Source organism: Miniopterus schreibersii, assembly GCF_964146895.1.
Source record: "Miniopterus schreibersii genome assembly, chromosome: 20".
Taxonomy (NCBI): Eukaryota; Metazoa; Chordata; class Mammalia; order Chiroptera; family Miniopteridae; genus Miniopterus; species Miniopterus schreibersii.
The window spans coordinates 21,073,878-21,091,325 of record NC_138122.1 but is presented as its reverse complement, the minus strand read 5'-3'; the positions used below and the strand labels follow the sequence as shown (position 1 = coordinate 21,091,325).

General features: G+C 48.5%; 1 protein-coding gene and 1 long non-coding RNA gene across 3 annotated transcripts in view; one reads left to right on the top strand and one right to left on the bottom strand.

Annotated features, from left to right (window-relative positions):
• Positions 1 to 17,448, bottom strand: part of LOC308549877 — a 216,587-nt gene that overhangs the window by 80,076 nt on the left and 119,063 nt on the right. The gene's annotated exons all lie outside the window — the stretch shown is intronic.
• The window catches only part of CCDC60 (coiled-coil domain containing 60), an 83,700-nt gene continuing 73,109 nt past the window's right edge, over positions 6,858 to 17,448 (top strand). The window contains exon 1 of the mRNA XM_081122987.1: positions 6,858 to 7,408. Within this exon, the coding sequence (XP_080979113.1) occupies positions 7,319 to 7,408 (90 nt within the window). The 5' untranslated portion in view covers positions 6,858 to 7,318. The remainder of the gene's footprint in view (positions 7,409 to 17,448) is intronic.

Sequence of the window (17,448 nt, the reverse complement as noted above, 5' to 3'; positions counted from 1 at the left end):
ATCCCTGGCTGGAGAGACGATGGTTTTTTATTTTCATGTGTATGCTTTTTGTGTTATCTACGTTTTATAAACAGACATGTCGCTTCTACAGTCAGAGATTTCTTCCAGCTTATTTTTATTTGGAAAGGTAAGTACACCTCTAAAAACCCTCTCGAAGAGATCTAAAAGAAATATACCCAAATGTAGGAGCAGTGCCGTCTTGGCTTGTTTTAATTTCCCGATTCTGCAGTGGGAGAAAGAAGTTTGCAGACAAAACTTGGAAAAATCAGCAAACAGAGTAAAGCTGTGGGGCAGGGTGGGGCGGGGTGGGGGGCTTGGGCCAGGAGATATGCTAATTCTCTGAGTGCATTTTCCACATCAGTGAGCTCCTTTTTTTCTCATAGCTACTATCTTATGAGGGTAGGAGCCAGAACGCAGCTATTATACATTCCAAATGTCATACACCTCCACACCTGTTTGAAGGAGCGTATGTGATTGAGAAAGAAGCGTCACTGAAGCTGAGAGAGAGAGAGAGAGAGAGAGAGAGAGAGAGCGCGCTTCTACCAAAGAGCAGGGGCCGGTGACTGCCAGGCAGGAATCCGCCGCGAGCTTCTGAGGCTGTCCTTGAACAGGACACAGAGGGCAAAACCAGAGAGGAAGGATGCCGGCCGAGTCTCTTCAAGGGAGACACTGTCAGGAAATTGAGAAATTGGGCCACCCCATCCAGACTGTCTAAACAACAACGCCTGAAAGACGGCAAGAGTGGGAAAATTGCCTCCCAGATGGTTAGCCGAATTGTGAGTTCAAAATGACAAGCTGTATAAAAGAAATTATAGGGGGGACAGCGATGGGGGCCGGTAGGAGAGGAAGGAGGGAGAGAAAGAGGAGACGATGGCGGCAGAGTAAATTCTTAGCTGTCACTTTTCAAGGGGGGGGGGCAGGATGGGGGAGCGCTGCATCTGGGGTCAGATAAACACAAATAAATGGACATTGCAACCTTGTCTGCGTGGTGATCAGCCTGGCAGCCACCGTCGCGCATGCTCGAGCTTGGCTCTTTCCTTTTCCGAGACAACGCTTTCTCGTTGCTTCTATGTGCAAAGCGGGGGGGAAAGAACTGACATTTACTTCTATTTGTGTATTTTTAAAGTAATGCATGCACATCGGTTAGAAAAGGAACTCGAACAGGACAGAAGGCTCTCCAGGGTAAAAAGGAAGTTACGCCTGATGCTGGGCACCCTCTGCTTGCCCATCTCCCCCGCCCCCACCCACTTTCTACCTCTGTTGCACCAACAGGCTCCCGAGCCGCTGACCTGTAGGCGGGCTGAGCCCACGGGAGGCACCGGCAGAGCAGAGCAAAGAACCAGGGTGTGTTTAGGGCATCCTTCCTGCAAGGCTGCCGCAGACGGGCTGTACCCCTCAACTGCAAATCGCTGCTCCTCTCAAGGACGCCTTCAAGACATGGCCTCTGTCCTTTAAGGGCTAGTAACCACGCCCTCCTCTCAGCCCATAGAAATGGTCCCGGCTTCATCGATTCCAGCCCTTCGTTACTGCACATTCCCTCCTCTGTTCCGCTCTACCCACACCTGTGTCGATGGCCCCTTCGTAAATAAACCCTCCTCGTGTCACCGTAATTTGAGTCTGACATCTGTGCCCTGCTGGGTCCTGACTCCTACACTTTCCTGTTCCCAGTTCCTCCCCAGCGCAAGGTGACGTGTCCTTCCCTTTCTCCTTCTAACTCCCCTCTTCTCTTTCTCTCTAATAAAAAGTTAACATATGATAGATACACCTTGTTCGGGAGACTGGGGCAGGAAATAACGCTTCAGGTAAGGAAAGAATTAAACTAGTCAACTCTTTTCAACGCAGGTGACAAAATACGAGCTCAGGCCAACTCACAAACAGTAACAACGGCCACAGCCACAACACCACAGTGTTATCCGTGCACTCAAATAAGTGGAATTTTACGGATGGCGCTGGCCTCAAGCCCACCTGGATCCGGGCACACACACAAACTTCACCAGAATTCAATCTCTCTCTTTGATCTGCTTGAGATCAAAGGCCGAAACTGTGTTGGCCTCATTTCCTTTATCTTACAGAGAGGCTTTTCCTTGTGGACGGAGCCCAATTCCCACCCTTCTAGCTCCATGACCTGAAAGGAAGTCCCCTTTCCTGGAATCGATTCTGACGGGCCCAGTTTGGCTGACATTCTTACCGCTGGTCCAATCACTATGGCCAGGTGGAAATGGGGTTCTCTATCGGCCAGGCATGGAGATCAGCTCACCCCCGTGATGGGAGCAGGGTGGGGCTCGTTCCCCCCTGGAAGTGCAGATTCTGGACAGGCAAAGACAGCCAATGTCCACTACACGAGGCCTTGGCTATGTTTCCCCTGGTGCTAGGTCCCCACTGTGAGGGGTGGAGAGTCAGCTAAAGTTGATTTCAGGTCTCTGCAACCAAGGGAACATTGTCCCACCCAAATGAAACAACCCGACTGTAGAGCCAGGACTAGCATACACTGGTTCCCATTCAAAACTAAGGAACTGGTTGGACAAACTATTGGACAACCATAAAAACTGGAACTCCATTTTGGTGAGCACTCATTTAAAAACCATGTTTAAAAATGCATCTATAGAAATGGGAGGATGTTTATTTATTATTATGTGAAAAAGCAGCTCACAACCAGGATGTGTGGCAGGGGTTCCTACCTGTGTGTTAGACTCACCTGGGAACTTTATCTGTATTTAATTGAAAATTCACTGATGCCTAATGTTTAATTTTAAGCTGCTGACTCCGAGGAGCTGTACTGCTGTGTTCTTCTATTATCCCAGTTGGGGTGGGGAGGGAAATGGAGCTGGAGCAAGATGGGTGGTGTGTTTGTTTCCTGGTGCTGCTGTAACAAATTCCGATTGACTAGGGGGATTAAAACAACAGAAATGTATTTGCTTACAGTTCTGGAAGTTGGAAGTTCAAAATCACAGCATTGGCAAGGACATGCCCTCTCTGAGGCCCTCTCTCTCCTAGCTTCCAGCTGTTGCTGACAGTCCCTGGCATTCCTTGGCATGTAGATGCATCACTCCAGTCCCTGCCTGTCGTCACGTGTCGTTCTCTTTGTGTGTCTTCCATCTCTATTTGCAAATTTCAATCTTCTTTTAAGGACAGCAGTCATGGGACTAGGCCTCCCCCAATCCAGCATGACTTCATCCTAACTTGATAATATGTGCCAAGACACTCCTCCCAAATGAGGTCACATTCACAGGCACCAGAGTTTAGGACTTGAACGTATCCTTTGGGAGGCCATGATTCTACCTACACAGGTGGGAGGCAGGCCAGAGCATGTACTGAATAGGAAACGATGAACTACTTAGAAATCCATGGGAATACTGGCAAGGAACTGTTTTCCTGCCTGCGATCGGGGATTGAGATGTCTTATGTGGCCGTTAAAGCAAGAGCTCCCCCTGAGAAGGCTAGAGAAGTCAAAGTCTTCCAGATGGCTTGGAAATCCCAATTGTCTTGGCAGGGTTTGCACAGATAACCTGTTGTACACACACACACACACACACACACCTTTAAGTGCAAGACCATCAAGCCTATGAGAGACTGCCAAATCTCATAGGAGATTTGGAATCATAAAACCTGGGTTCTCGGGCAACCTCTACCATGAACACATTGCTAAATCCCAAGAGTTTCCATTCCCACCTTTGTAAAATGGGAAGAATAATTCCCTCTCTCCAATCTGTCCTGCAGCCAGGCACGCTGTGACTAAAGCATGTGAAAATGGAAAGCATCATCGATGAAAATCGCTTGGACCGCATCCTAGATTTCCAGGGGGAGAATTCACTAAGAACATTCCTGGAAGCCCACTCCTTCCTGGACCAAAGTAAAGAGACAAAGAGGAAGAGCCAGATGTTAGCATTACATATCCTTCTCTTTGTTTACAAAAATCCATATTCACCTCCCCCTCTTGGGGTGTGGTTAGGAGGATGGGGTAGGACTGTGAGATGGAACCACAGAGCCCCCAAGAGGCAAGGAAGCAATCAGTGACTCCTCTTTAATCTGAGGAGGTACAGGAACCCCAGGAGGTGGTGCACACACACACTACACAGCGTTATTTCATCTGGGCAGTGATTCATCAGCAGACTGCCAGCTACTACCAGGTGCCAGGGGAGCCCCAAGTTTTACTCTTGCCCTGGGCTCCACAATTTGTAAATTCAATACTGACATCTCAGTAAAAATACCCAGAAGGAGTGCTCTGGGTGCTGGATGCCACCCAGAAAAGTCTTTCAAAGATATTTTTTTAAATGATGACTTTTCCAATAGGTTTTTAATGCCAAACATATGTATTATTGACTGAAACTTGCTGTGTTGAGCAGATTTTGAGATTTCACTTCAGCTACCCCAGCTGGTGTCCGACACATTCCGAAAACGCTCTTCTACGTGACACATCTATTTCAAATGCTTCCGGATGCCTTGCGTTTCGGCAAATTAGGAGGAGAAGATGCCTGTCACTTCATGTCTCTCGGTCTATATTTTGCATAAATCAACCAGGAATTAAGAATTAAACAATCACTTCGCCTCTTAGTTGTCAAATGTTTCGCCGTTGGGGGGCTGTGTTTGCCTAGCTGAGAACGTGTTGCCCTTTCAGTGTTGAAGGGATGAGACCAACAGCCAGACGCTCCTTGAGAGACCATGAGAGCAGCGGTGGGTGAGGCGGTGATCACGGGCCAGGGAGTCAAAGGCGGCGGCAAGTTCACGCAACAAGAGGAGGGACGGGGAAACTTCAGGATCTGGCTCAGGTCTGACCTCCTGGTTGTTCCACTCAACACTGACCTAGGTTGGGTTCCCCAGAAGCAGACCCAGGGACAACATGTTGGGTTTAAGTGGTTTATTTAGGAGGCCACCCAGGCAGGACCAGAAGGGGAGGGGGGAGGCAAAACAGGAAAAGGGAAGAAGTCAATGCTGGGTCATTGGTGAGAGGGCAACAGGGCTGTCTCTAAGTCAGTCCTGAAGGGGACCTCTGGGGGAATATAGGACATGCTCCAGAAATGTCCTGCCCGAGGGGCGAGGAGGTGAGAAATCTATCCACACACTCCCATTAGTCTACTCCCATGGTTTTTAACTTCTTAAATGTCCAGGCTGCTCAGCCTAAAGACAGAAAACATTCTTATAGCCCTGTGGTTCCCAAACTATGCACCAAGGTACCCCATGATGCCACAGAAAATTCACAGAAGGTGGGGATATTTGAAATCTTTGAGGGAAATAAAGTGAGTTCTATCTAACACTGTGTGTGCTATGAGCTTTGATAGCTCAGTGTTATGGGTTGATCTACGTCTCCCCCAAATTCATATGTTGAAGCCTTAACCCCCCAGTACGTCAGAATGTGATCCTATTTGGTTGAACATCAAACTAGCTGAGTCCCTCTTCCCCAAGCCCATCCCTCAAGGCCATGCAAATACAACCCTCTGTCTGTTCTGCTCCAGGCAAAACATGTCCTATCCTCTTGTTTTCTTATCGCTTCTCGCCCCAGCCCCATCTTCTGAACACGATTCAGCTTATCTGCATCCTTCTGGAAACGTTTGCTGATTGCTAATGCTGCCCACGAAGGAAGTGGGAAGGAGCAAAACTTCCCGTGAAAGGGAAGGTCAGACTCGGTCTTCAGACAAAGGCAGGAAAATAATGACTTCCAAGTGTCCGCCTCTGGAGCTGTGTGGGTAGGCATTTTGTATTCTGTGGAGGATCATCTTGCAGCAGGCGGCCTTCTAAAGAGAAGGTGAGGTCACCGTGTGGCCATGATGACATCATAATCCTCAGCAGTTCAAGGTGGAGGGGTAAAATATGAGTTAGATTGATCCAGTGTGAAATAATGCCAAGGATAAAGCATGCAAATGATCACATGTAGTAAATCTTCTGCAAGCTGGCAACCTATCCCACAGGGTTATTGGAAGGATTAAATAAATTAATGTATATAAAGCGCTTAGTAGAGCACCTGGCACAGAGCGAGTGATCGATAAATATTAGTATTAATATCTGCTATGAAATGAACACTGTAAAAATGACTAATTCTTCATGGGGATGGGGTGTCAGAAGATAATGATAGCTGCCACTTAACTTGGATTCCTCGTGTATTCAGCCTTTACATACGTTATCTGTCTTAATCCTCAACAACCTGGGGTAAAGTTGTTTTCCCCATTTCAAAGCTATGGGAGCCAAATCTCAGCAAAACGAGGCATCTTATCTGGAGTCGTGCAGTTAGGTGGTTAAGAGCTTCGGTTTTAGAAATCAAACAGGTCTGGCTTTGGATCCCAGCTCAGGTACCTCAGGTGGGGGGAGGGGGAGCCTTAAGCATGTCATTCAATCTCTCTGTGCCTCAGTTTCCAGTCTGTTAAACAGAGTCATAAAAATACCTTCCTTAAAGACATTTTGTGAGGATTGAGTTAATATACGTAAAACAGAGCAGTGTCTAGTACTTTCTAAGCACTCAATAAATGTGATACAGACATACATGTCTATGTGTGTGTGTGTGTGTGTGTAGGTTTTGAAGGATGAGTAGGAGTTTGTCAGGTGGATAGAGAAGAGAGATGGGAACCTCAGGTTAAGGTAATTGCGAGGCTAAAGGCACACACCTAGCTTCCCAATCCAAGACACAGGAAATCACTAGGGGGTTAGTAGCAGGGCAGGACAGAGTTGGAAGGGAATTAGTTGCTTGTAGTTGGACAGACAGAAGGGTCGAGGTCCTCAGGCCTAAGGGGAGGCTCCCTAGCTAGCCACTTGCTCCCAGCCGGCATCCCAGCAGCCAGAGTTCGCAACCACGCCCCCACCAGTCCCAGCCAATGAGGAAGCCCGCTTCGGCGTCCCGTTGCCAGGCAACCGCGCGGGCCCAGCCTCGCAGTTTGCCCCTGGCGGTTTCTCTCCCTGGTACCGGGGAACCTGAGCTGCAGGCTGGGGCCGCCTTAAAATGGGGATCTGGGGGCCCCTCCATGGGCCCCCCTCGGACTTTATCAGTGGAGTTTTATTTTTTTAGTTCATATTTTATTTTTGTTTATAAGAGAGAAAGATACTCCTTGTCAGGGAGTGGGAAAGCTCATAAAAGTTTGTAACTTTCTAAACAAGTGAAGAATTCCAGGCTTTCTTCACCCGCTCCGGCTGGACTTCCTCACCCTGTTGGTGGGAAACCCTCATGACTTGGTTTCCATTACACCTGGGTCAGAAACCTCTTTGGAGTCTGTAGTTGGCAGTTGGGAGTCAGGGTGAAATTGCTGGCGCGTCTCACACCCGTGGCTGCTGCGGTAGAAGATTCTGGAAAAATTCTTCCCTTGGGGACACAGGCTAAGCCTGAAGGATTTCCAAAATGACCAAGGCAGCAACCACCAAGAAGATGCAGAGTTCCCCCAACTCAAGGGCCCTCTGGCCCTTTTATGCCTCAGAACATCCAGCACAGGTAAGTCTCCCCCTCTCTGCTGAAACCAAACATGTTTTCAAGACCAAGTGAAATAAGAATTAGCCTCCCGACCAACAAGGGGCGGGGGAAGAGTCGTGGTGTGACTGCAGTGTGGAGACACGCCCCTGTTGCTATCAACGGTTGGTTTCTCCTACAGAATGAGACGGCAGCCAGAACGGTGAGCTAGGCCATGCTATTAGCCGTTAATTCCAAAGTGATGGGATAAATCGGCAGTGACACTGTAGAACATCAGGGGAAAAATTAAGATGAATTGCAGGTTTGCCGTTGCAGAAATTATTTTCAGAGATCCACTGGGCTGGAGGTACCCACGCATCCTCTCTCTTACGGGGAGAGCGCAGAGTGCCAGACTTTGGGTTTTGAAGCCTAACTCTGTTCCTGACATTAGACGAGTTGCTTAGCATCCCGAGCCTTTATTTTCGTGTTTGAGAAGTGAGTGCAGGAACCTCAACTCAGCAGAAACAGTATGAGGATTAAGTGAAGTAAGATATGGAAATTGTTTAGCATGATGCTAACTACTTGATAATGTATATAAGTGACATGAAATACTGTTGTTGATTTAATGGCCGGAGTCAAGTGTTTGTGTTTTTAAATGATCATAACTGGGTAGGCCGGTTATGTCTTTGTAAAGTGTGTCTGTTATTGTATCCACAAACCCTGATATCACCATCGATTGGCCAAGGTAGGTGAACAGTGGGGGAGAGGGTCAAAGGCCATACTGGCCCACTGTGGTTCACCCAAAATCCTGCCCCCAGAAGGACGACAGGATTTTTTTTGGGGGGGGGGTGTCAGTGCACAAAAGGGAGCCTGAAATTTGGCCATGCTTACGTGGGCGTCCCAAGTGTTCCTGAGCTTCTCGTTTCTAAGGATTAACACACCTTTATGCACCGCTCATGGTGAGCTCACTCTGCAAGATGCGGTCTTCGTGTGTGTCCTTTCATCTCACAATGCTACACAGGAGTGGGTTTCATCCAGAGAAGCCCCCTCTGGGATTGCACTCCCCCCCTCCTACGAGAGAAAGGATGAGCCAGGTAGCCCCTGTTTTGGAAGCAGAGGTGAGTGTGAGAGCACGAGAAGTGACCCCAAAAGTAGGTTTACAGCTGTTCGTATGGAAAGTAATACAATCATTAATAAGTGACAAGACAGGAGTACTCACAACTGTAAACCTACTTTTACCCTGCCCTGTATTTACTGAGCTCAAAGAATGTGTCAAGCATGATTTCACGTGTTGGGGATACTGCAGTGGGAAAAAAATTTAAAAAGACAAGCACATGGAACCGCCTTCTGGAAACTCTGAAAAACATATACTTAAAGGAAATAACATGAAGAAGGTGCCCCACCTTTATTCTCTATCTGTTTCCATCCACTCCTTGCGGGGGCTGGGGGGGGGGGCTGAGGAAAGTCGGGTTAGACGAGCTTTTGCACAACGACAGCAAGAGACCTACTCTTGACCTGCTTTCAGCATTTCCCCAACCGCCAAAGACCCAGCCGTCAGCTGTTAAATTCAAAAGCGACAGAATCCGCGTGGGGTTCAGCAGCAAGTAGCACTTTCATAAAATCTGACAGAAGCCAATTAAACCCTTCTTGGACTGAATAAACCAACATATTTTTCTCGATCTTTCCGACAGCTAAATTCAAAACCATCATCGCCGGTAATGGGATACAGTCTATCCTGAGATGGTGGCATTTTCCCTTCTAAAATTCCCGTTTTCCGACTCTGCCGAGAAAACTTCTGGCGGGGCTCAATTTCAATCTAATGTGTTTCTGCCTAAATTGGAATTTATGCAATCGGCAGTTTTATTTAATAACTTGAAGAGTAGTCGCATGTCTAGTGATCTGCAAGCCTGGAAGCAACCTTGGGGATTCTGGATTTCACAAAGTGGGGAGATTATACAGGGTGTCCCCCAAAAATGTATACACACCTGGCTGCCATTATTAATTCCAATGGGTTAGATCTGAAAAGAAAGAAACATCGATTGAGCTATCAGCTGTGAAAGTGTATGTATATTTTTGGGGGGACACCCTATATAGCTGTGATGGTTTCTGGAATGGGTTGAGGGTTCTCAGGGGATTCAAGGGGTCCATGGTGGGCTGTAGTACACTCAGTGGCAGAAGTGACAGCAAATAATGCCCATTGTAGCCTGGTACACAGTCAGGGCCACCTTCTGAGGTCTATATTGAACAGCTACAAAGACGGATGTTGGGGGGCACTAAGATGAATAGACCTGGGGTCTTCTCCCACGGAACCCACAGTTCCTTTGGAGAGAAAACTCATAAATAACCATGAATCAAGATGGCAAATAATAAATACCCTGTCTGACAAAATGCTCCCCTACAGAGCTCCAGATCAATCTAAAACGCTTTCTCTCCACACACAAAGTTGCCCACGTTTTTCTACCCGGTGGGGTTGTCAGATTACGGAGGACTTAGCTCGATGAATTCCCACTACAGCTCTCAGTAACCAAAGGCCTTGCATTTCAGCAGAGCAGGGGTTCAACAGCCTTGGCACTGTTGACATTTGGGGCCAACAGGCTGTGCTGTGTGCATCGCATCCCTGTCGAGCAGCATCCCTGGCCTCTATCCACTAGATGTCAGCAGCATCTCCATCTGTGACAACTAACAATGTGTCCAGATAGTATGTCCTCTGGGGGCAAAATCATCCCCGGGAGAGAACCACAGCAGTGGAGGACTACTAAGTCCTGGACACCTTCCCCTAGTTGAATGCTGATCTGACGGTGAGACGTTCCCCATATAAATAAATAATGCAACTGTGTACCCAAATGTCAGGCAGCAACCCGAGCTTCCCCTTGACCCCGCCTTTGCCATCACCCCTTATGTCCAATCAGTGTTCTGTGGACACTGCCTCCTTCCCCAAGGTCACTGCCCGGCCCGGGGCACCATCATCTGCAGCCTGGACTATTCCACCTGCCCCCTAACTGCCCTCTTTGCCCTCACTCTGACCTTCTTCCAACCCATTGTCTTTCAATGCAAGCACGACAGTGTCATTCCCCTGCTTAAAACAATTAAGCGGCCCTCCACTGCCCTCACAATGAAGAGTAATGTCCTTAATGAGGTTTAAGAGGCTCTGCATGATCTGGTCCCTGCCAACTTTTGGATTCTCATTCCTTATTACTTGGTCTACTCGGAAGCCAAACTGGGTCTTGACTATGCCATGCCCTTCACCCGCTTTCTTCTAGAATGCTCTATCTCTATTTCTATCAGCCCCTTTTCCACGACGAGGCGTTTCCGGAGCTCCAAACGGTGGAGGGGCCAGCCTGTCCCTCACCAGCCTAACCCCAGCTCTCTGGCTACCTAGCTGTATGACTTTGGACAAGTCACTTAACTTCTCTGTTTCACTTCGTGTTCACCTGCAGAACCAGGGAATCCAACCTGGCTCCCTCCTTGCCCTGTGACTCTAGAGACCAGATAGATAATGGCTGCTGTGCTTCATGTGGTTTACAAATATTATCAAAATCAAATCCTCGGTCTTGTGGGGCGGGTGCTATCATTGGCCCTCTTTATAGAGATGAGCAATCTGAGTCTTGGAGAGGGGTTTGTTTTGTTTTTTAACCTGCCCAGAGAAACCCAGATAAGTAGGTGATGGATATGGGATTTGAATCCAGGACCAACCAACTAGACAGAGCCTCTGTGATCTTAAGATCAGCTGGGTTGGCTGCAGTAAGAAGGGGAGATAGACAAGTCTCTCTCTAAACGGGGCATCCATGGGTGAGATTTTAAAGAGTATATCTGAAAGTCTCTAGCAGAAAAAAAAAAGAAAGTGCCAATTTTAGCTGTAGGCAATGCAAACAAGAATGTGACTGTGCCCGTGACCACAGACAAGGACATTTGGATTTTCCTGAGCTCTTGGTAAAATATGCTAGGGAGCTTTTCTGGAAGAGAAACACAGCTAAGGATGGTGGGGGTGGGGAAAACGCTGTATGTGGCTTAAACTCATCTTTCTAAATTATGCTCATTTCAATGAAGATTGATAAGCCATTTCTAATCAAAGTCGTTTCTAAGAAAGGCATATTTTGATCCTGGGTCAGTACACTGCCAAGACATGCTAGCTTAAAACGGAGAGGAAGACAGGCCCAGCTAATGAGCAATGAGTTGCTGGCTGAGATGTGGATCCTCATAAACAGCTTAATTGGGTTGAGTAATTTGGGCAAAGATCTAGTTAAGTGAATTCAGTCTGAATCCAGGCTCTGACCCATTCTAAACATTTTATTTTCTACAGAAAAAAATATATATATATTACCCTGCATCATAATCACCTATTTGTCTGATTCTACCACTAAGCTTGGAGCTCCTTGAGGGAGAGGACCATCATGCCTTACTCATGATTCTATCCCCAGAGCCTACTACAGGGCCTGGCACTAGGTAGAAATTTATTCTCAGGACCAAGGACAGCTCTACGCACGGGGTGAGGCATAAATTCCATTTGGACAAGAGCCACGAATGTTTTGATCACAGGTATATCCCCAGCACATGCTGGGTGCTCCATAACTACGGATACCATCCCAGTACTTGACCTTGGGCAGGTTACTCTCTGTGCCTCGGTTTCCCTACCTCCCATACAGAAATGAGTTCCTGTTTCGAAGGGCGGCTGTTGGGAGGATCACTGAGGTAATGCCAAGCTCAGCCCCTGGCACACAGTAAGTGCTATCTCTTCACATTTCCACTTGGGGAGGGAAGCCGCTGGCTCCCAAATATCAAGATGACAACATTTAAACACTGACATTTCCAGAGATGATAACTCTGATGCTGATCATTTTTTATGCATTCAGGGGAAAGGCAGCCAAAAGGGTAACAAGACTAAAATGTTGCATTGCCAAGAGCCCTTGAAGAAAATGCCCAAAAGGCAATTAGCACACGACTGTCGCCTCTGTCGCTGTTGCTTATTAGCTGATTTCATTCTCAACTAATCAAACTGCTTCTCTGGTATTTTTAGACCTTTTAAAAGATGCCTTTCAAAACACAGGAAGCCATGCCTAACTGACAGGTAGCAAGGAATGTGAGAGAACTCGAACCTGGCACCCTGGGAGGGGAAGGGGGAATGATAGGCGTGGGGAGCGTGGTGCCGCCGCAAGGTTCGTAGGAACCAGAGTCCGCAGCCTGGACGATTCTGGAACCCCAAAATAGCCTCGCCTTTTCCCTTTCTCCCCCAAACCAATAAATATCCCTTTCCCTGCGGCTCCAGGGCGTGAGATTTAAACTGTCTACACATCAGGGCTGATTGACTCAGCACCTGGGCCACGGATCGCTCCGGGGTCCTGCTGCCGCTGGCCTGCGCCTCCACTTTTCTGGGGCTGAGTTTTCTCACCTGTAACTGAATTTTGTGAAGAGTCGAGATAATATCTGGAGAGGCTGGATTCAGCGTAATAACTGAGGTTGACTTATGATTCCTGGTGTTCCACCTTTTTTAGTGTTTTATGTACATCCCAACCCCCCTTCCCCAAGCTCTGTCATGTGTAATGCCAACAGTAGGGTTCCATATGTGTGTGTGTATATATATATATATATATATACACACACACACACACACTATACACACACACACATACACACACAGGGGTTGGCAAAAGTAGGTTTACAGTTTATTCCTGCATTATTATTACTTATTTATTTGTATTACTTGTCTTTTCTCCGTACGAACAACTGTATATTCTATAGGTGGTAAGAATCGGGGTGGGAGGGCGTGGGAGGGCCCATTCTCTTAGAGCTACCTGGAGTTTGATGCCTGCGGAACCCTGGCTCCTCAGTCTACACTATCCTACCTGTTTACTGTCTTGTTACCCTACCACTTACGGAGGGTTCAGTGCGCCAGGTCACCTACAAACATTACCTTGAGGCCTTACGACAACCCTGTGAGGGAGGTGTTATCACCTCCGCTTTACAGAGAAGAAGACCGACGCTCAGAGACCAAAAGTGATTTGTGTGATGGAGAAGCCCAGACTCAAAACCAGGCTGGTCTGGCCCCAAAGACCCATTTCCCTCCCCTCGCTGTGATACCCCCAGAGCTGCTAATATGAGCCCCATGGAGACCTGGCTTCACTCCCAAGTGTCCAAATGCAGTTCCAGATCGCGCTCCTACGGCTGGGTCCTGCTCGCTGCCAAAGCCTTTGGAGCTCATGGGAAATTACAGGGGTGCTCTGGGGAGGATGTCACACCGTCCACAGAAGTCCCATCCAATCAGCCATCTCACGGCTACTCACGAAACAAAGTGTCCCCTTTTCTTCCTCTCTGATATAAGAACAGGGTCCTACTACAAACTGACGCGGAAGGAAGCCAAACCCCATTGTCCCTTGTCCGCCTGTGACGGAAGACAGCCACTTCTGGCCCCATAAAAGACCTGCGTTTAATCCATGGTGGGGGCCTTAATGAAGGGGTGGGGATGGTGGCCAGAGGTCAGACACCCCCTAGGCAGCCAGCCCTGATTCAGGAAAAATCAGAAGCACTTTCAACCTCCCCTCCCCTCCCTCCCCCCTCCTTTCTCTCACTCTCCCTCCTTCCTGCCCTTCTCCAGGTCTCTCTCCACCCCCTACCTCTTCCTATATTTCCTTTTAGCTTCTTTAATTATCCTAACAATTTCACCTGTTTCAAAAGAGAAAAGAAATGCCCTAGACGGCGGGGCCACCGGGACAGCCTTTCAGACCAAGTGCTCAGCCGGCCCTCCAGTCCCCAAGACCCACAGAATCATCACTGTTCTTTTGTCTGCCCCGGATTGTCAGGGAGACTGGTCCGCAATTTCGCACTTTGGCTAAACAGATCGTTAGACAAGATTGATAACAGAGTGGCCCAGGTAATGTTTGAAACCGAAAGCAGATGAACATGAGGGTGGCTCCACTGCAAGTGGCGGGACCAACCCGCAATTCACGCGGTTTCGGTTAAGGGCGTGTCAGGGTTTTGCAGCATAAATTGCCACTTTTCCGAAGCCTCGCCTTTCTGCTTTAACAAAGAAAAGGGAGGCTTTCTTTCCAGCTGGACACAGATCCCAGGGCTTCAGGCAAATGGCGGGGTTTGTTTTGATAATGAACTTGATATCGAGTTACGGTTCACTAATATAGACCAGGCAATGGCGTTGCAGCTTATGTCTTCATTTGACAAAGCCTGGTTCTCAGCAAAGCATAGTATTGGCTTCAAATGGATAAAAAAATAAAAGAGTCGATGCCGCAAAGGCCCAGAGGGTTCAAGGCAGAAATGGCACAGCTGCATGTGGAAAGCGTGAATTTACCAGCATGCTTTGCAGCGGATTTAACCTGCGCCACAAAGCGCCCAGACATCGTCTTTGTTTTCACGCAGAGGTGGATTTCAGGCCAATGGGGCCGACGCCAAAGAGTTCCTCTCTGGGGTTCAGGAGGCAGAGCAATGCAGGCCAGCAGATTCCCCAGTTCTGAAGAACCCTGAAGGTGAAGATCTGGCGCCCAGAGTCACAGAAACCTGTACGTGGAATCGTGCAGGGCCCACTCTTCTGTCTCTGGCTTCTTCCGCTCAGCATGTTTTTGAGACTCATCCATGCTCTTGGCTATACCGACCGGTAGTCAGTCCCATCTCGTGTCGAATTATGTTCCATCGTATGACTATATGAACGTTTATCCATTCAGCTGTCAATGGACATTTGGGTTGGCTCCAGCTTCTCTTCCTTTTTAATACCTGAACTGCTCTGAGAAGTTTGCTGGTGCGTCTTGTGACTGACGCGCATCCTGGTGGGCAGAGCACAGTCCCCGGCACGGCCGGTCACGGGAACAGACGGCAGGAGCATCTCGGTTAGTCCGGGGCTTCGGGAGAAGCTCCCTGGAGAAGCATTTGGGATTAGAAGCAAGGATGACCAGGTGTGAACACAGTGAAGACTGAGGCCAGCTCCGGGGGTAACGGAAAACCCAGTGGGCATGGGAGGCTGACAAAAACCAGCGCATCGTCAAACATCTACACAGCGAGAGGGATGCTGTGGTAGCTTAAAAATATATTATTTCACTTAATCCTCAGAACAACCATGAGAAGTACGTTAGGCTCCATTTTACCAGCGAGGAGCCTGAGACTCAGGGGGTAGGATCACGTGTCCCAGGCGACGCCATGAGTGGCAAATCAAGATTTGAACCCAGTTCTGTCTGGATCCTAAGCTCCTGCTTCCTCCCTGACCCTAGGCCACCCCTGGTTAGACTGACTCCAGGGGAGGTGGAGAGAAAGGGACAGATGAGAGGAGGGTCAACACGTCCCTGGCATGTAATGGACATTCAAAAAAAATACACCTATTTATTGAATGAATACACGTCTGAGCAAAGGAAACACTTTAGCATATTGTTTGTATTTCCTCACTTGCACTTACGTAATTGCTTAAAAATGAAAGTAAAGAGACACCACTTCCAAACTGATCAAATCCTACCCATTCTGCCCTCACTATGCCACATTATACGAATGTACACGGTGCCTGTGCGCACGCGTGCGTGCGTGTGCGTGTGTGTGCACACGTGTGTGTTCTGTGGTCAGAGGCAAGAGCTGGAAGAAAGTGGGATCAGAGCAATACCGGGAGTTGTTTACAAACTAAAGGGCAGAGAGGATCTACCGGTTAACCAAAGTGAGATAAATGGCCCTGCCAATTAACTTCCTGTTCTGGGAAGCAGTGAGCAGAGAACGTCGCCTGAACAATGAAAAGCGTGGCTGGGAGCTTTCACGGCCGATGCTGTCTGCATGTAATTTGTTTCCCTTTACACAGAAATATGTGGCATTAACCGGGGGATGTGATTGGAATGCCGGCAGAGGCTCACTTTGATGGGAGACACACAGGCAGGCGCCTAACAGCCAACGGAGATCAGAGCCGGTCTCTCTCCAGTAAACTCACAAATTGCAGGCACCCCAGTCTGCTTACTAAGGGAAGGGTACTGGGGCCGAGATCACGCTGTTTAAAAGACCCGGGCCTCCCGCCGGGGGGGGGGGGGGGGGGGGGGGTCCTGGCCTCACAGTAACAGTAACAGCTAAGATGCACTGAGAGCTTACCTACTACAGGCCGATTGCTTTACATGAACTCACCCATTTCATCCTCAAACAAACACAGGCGGGAGATGACCTTATTATCACCATTACGGGGATCAGAAAACTGGAGGTAAAGGGGTTCGGTGACTTGGTCCAGGAAGCCCTTGGTTTTAACCTTTGCTCTATCCTACACCCCACACACGTCGTAGGGCAGAGGGATCAGGGCAGTGACAAGGTAGGGCACAGGATGACAAACTCTCCCCGACTGGAGGTCCTGAGAAACCCCACTCCCGTGCCGACAGAGAAACTGCGCTCTGGGAACGGGTGGGGGTGTGTGTGTGTGTGTGTGCGCGCGCACACACAGGGTGCAGGGGTGGGGGTGCTCCATGGGGAAATCCAAGTAGTAAGATAGAAACTTAACATCGCCATAAAAGGGAACAAATTACATGCAGATGGCTCCAAATATGAAAGCCCCGAGATGCTTTCTCTGCTCACTGTTTCGGAGAACATGCATGCAGTTCACTGGCAGAGAATGTGCCCACTGTCCTCATGTTATATACAGGAAAACTGAGGTCTGAAGCAAGGACAGTGGGGCTGTGAGGGTCTCTTAGCCAAATATAGTCTCCAGGGACCCTCCTCTGTGTATCTGTGGGATCAAGGTGAGCCCCCCCGGGAAATACTTCCTAGGTAATAAGAGAAGTAATAGCAAACACGCCCACTGTGCTCACGGTGGGCCAGGTACTAGTCCAACTACTTATACAAAAATGAGCTCATTTAGCCTCCAAACAACCCTGCAGGGAAAGTACTGTTATAATTACCCTATTACATAAGAACAAATAAGCACAGAGAGGTTAAGAAACTTGGCAGAGGCGCACAGCCCCACCCTCTGAAGTCAGTCCATCGCTCCCCTTTTGTGCAAGAGCCTCTACCTCTCCAGAAAGAGCCCTCAAGTCTCTCCTTTCCCTGGTTCCTCCATGGTCACTCATAGCTTTCATTTCCTACATGCCAATCCCACACCCTACATCCCCAGAGTCCCCCAAACTGCGTTTGCC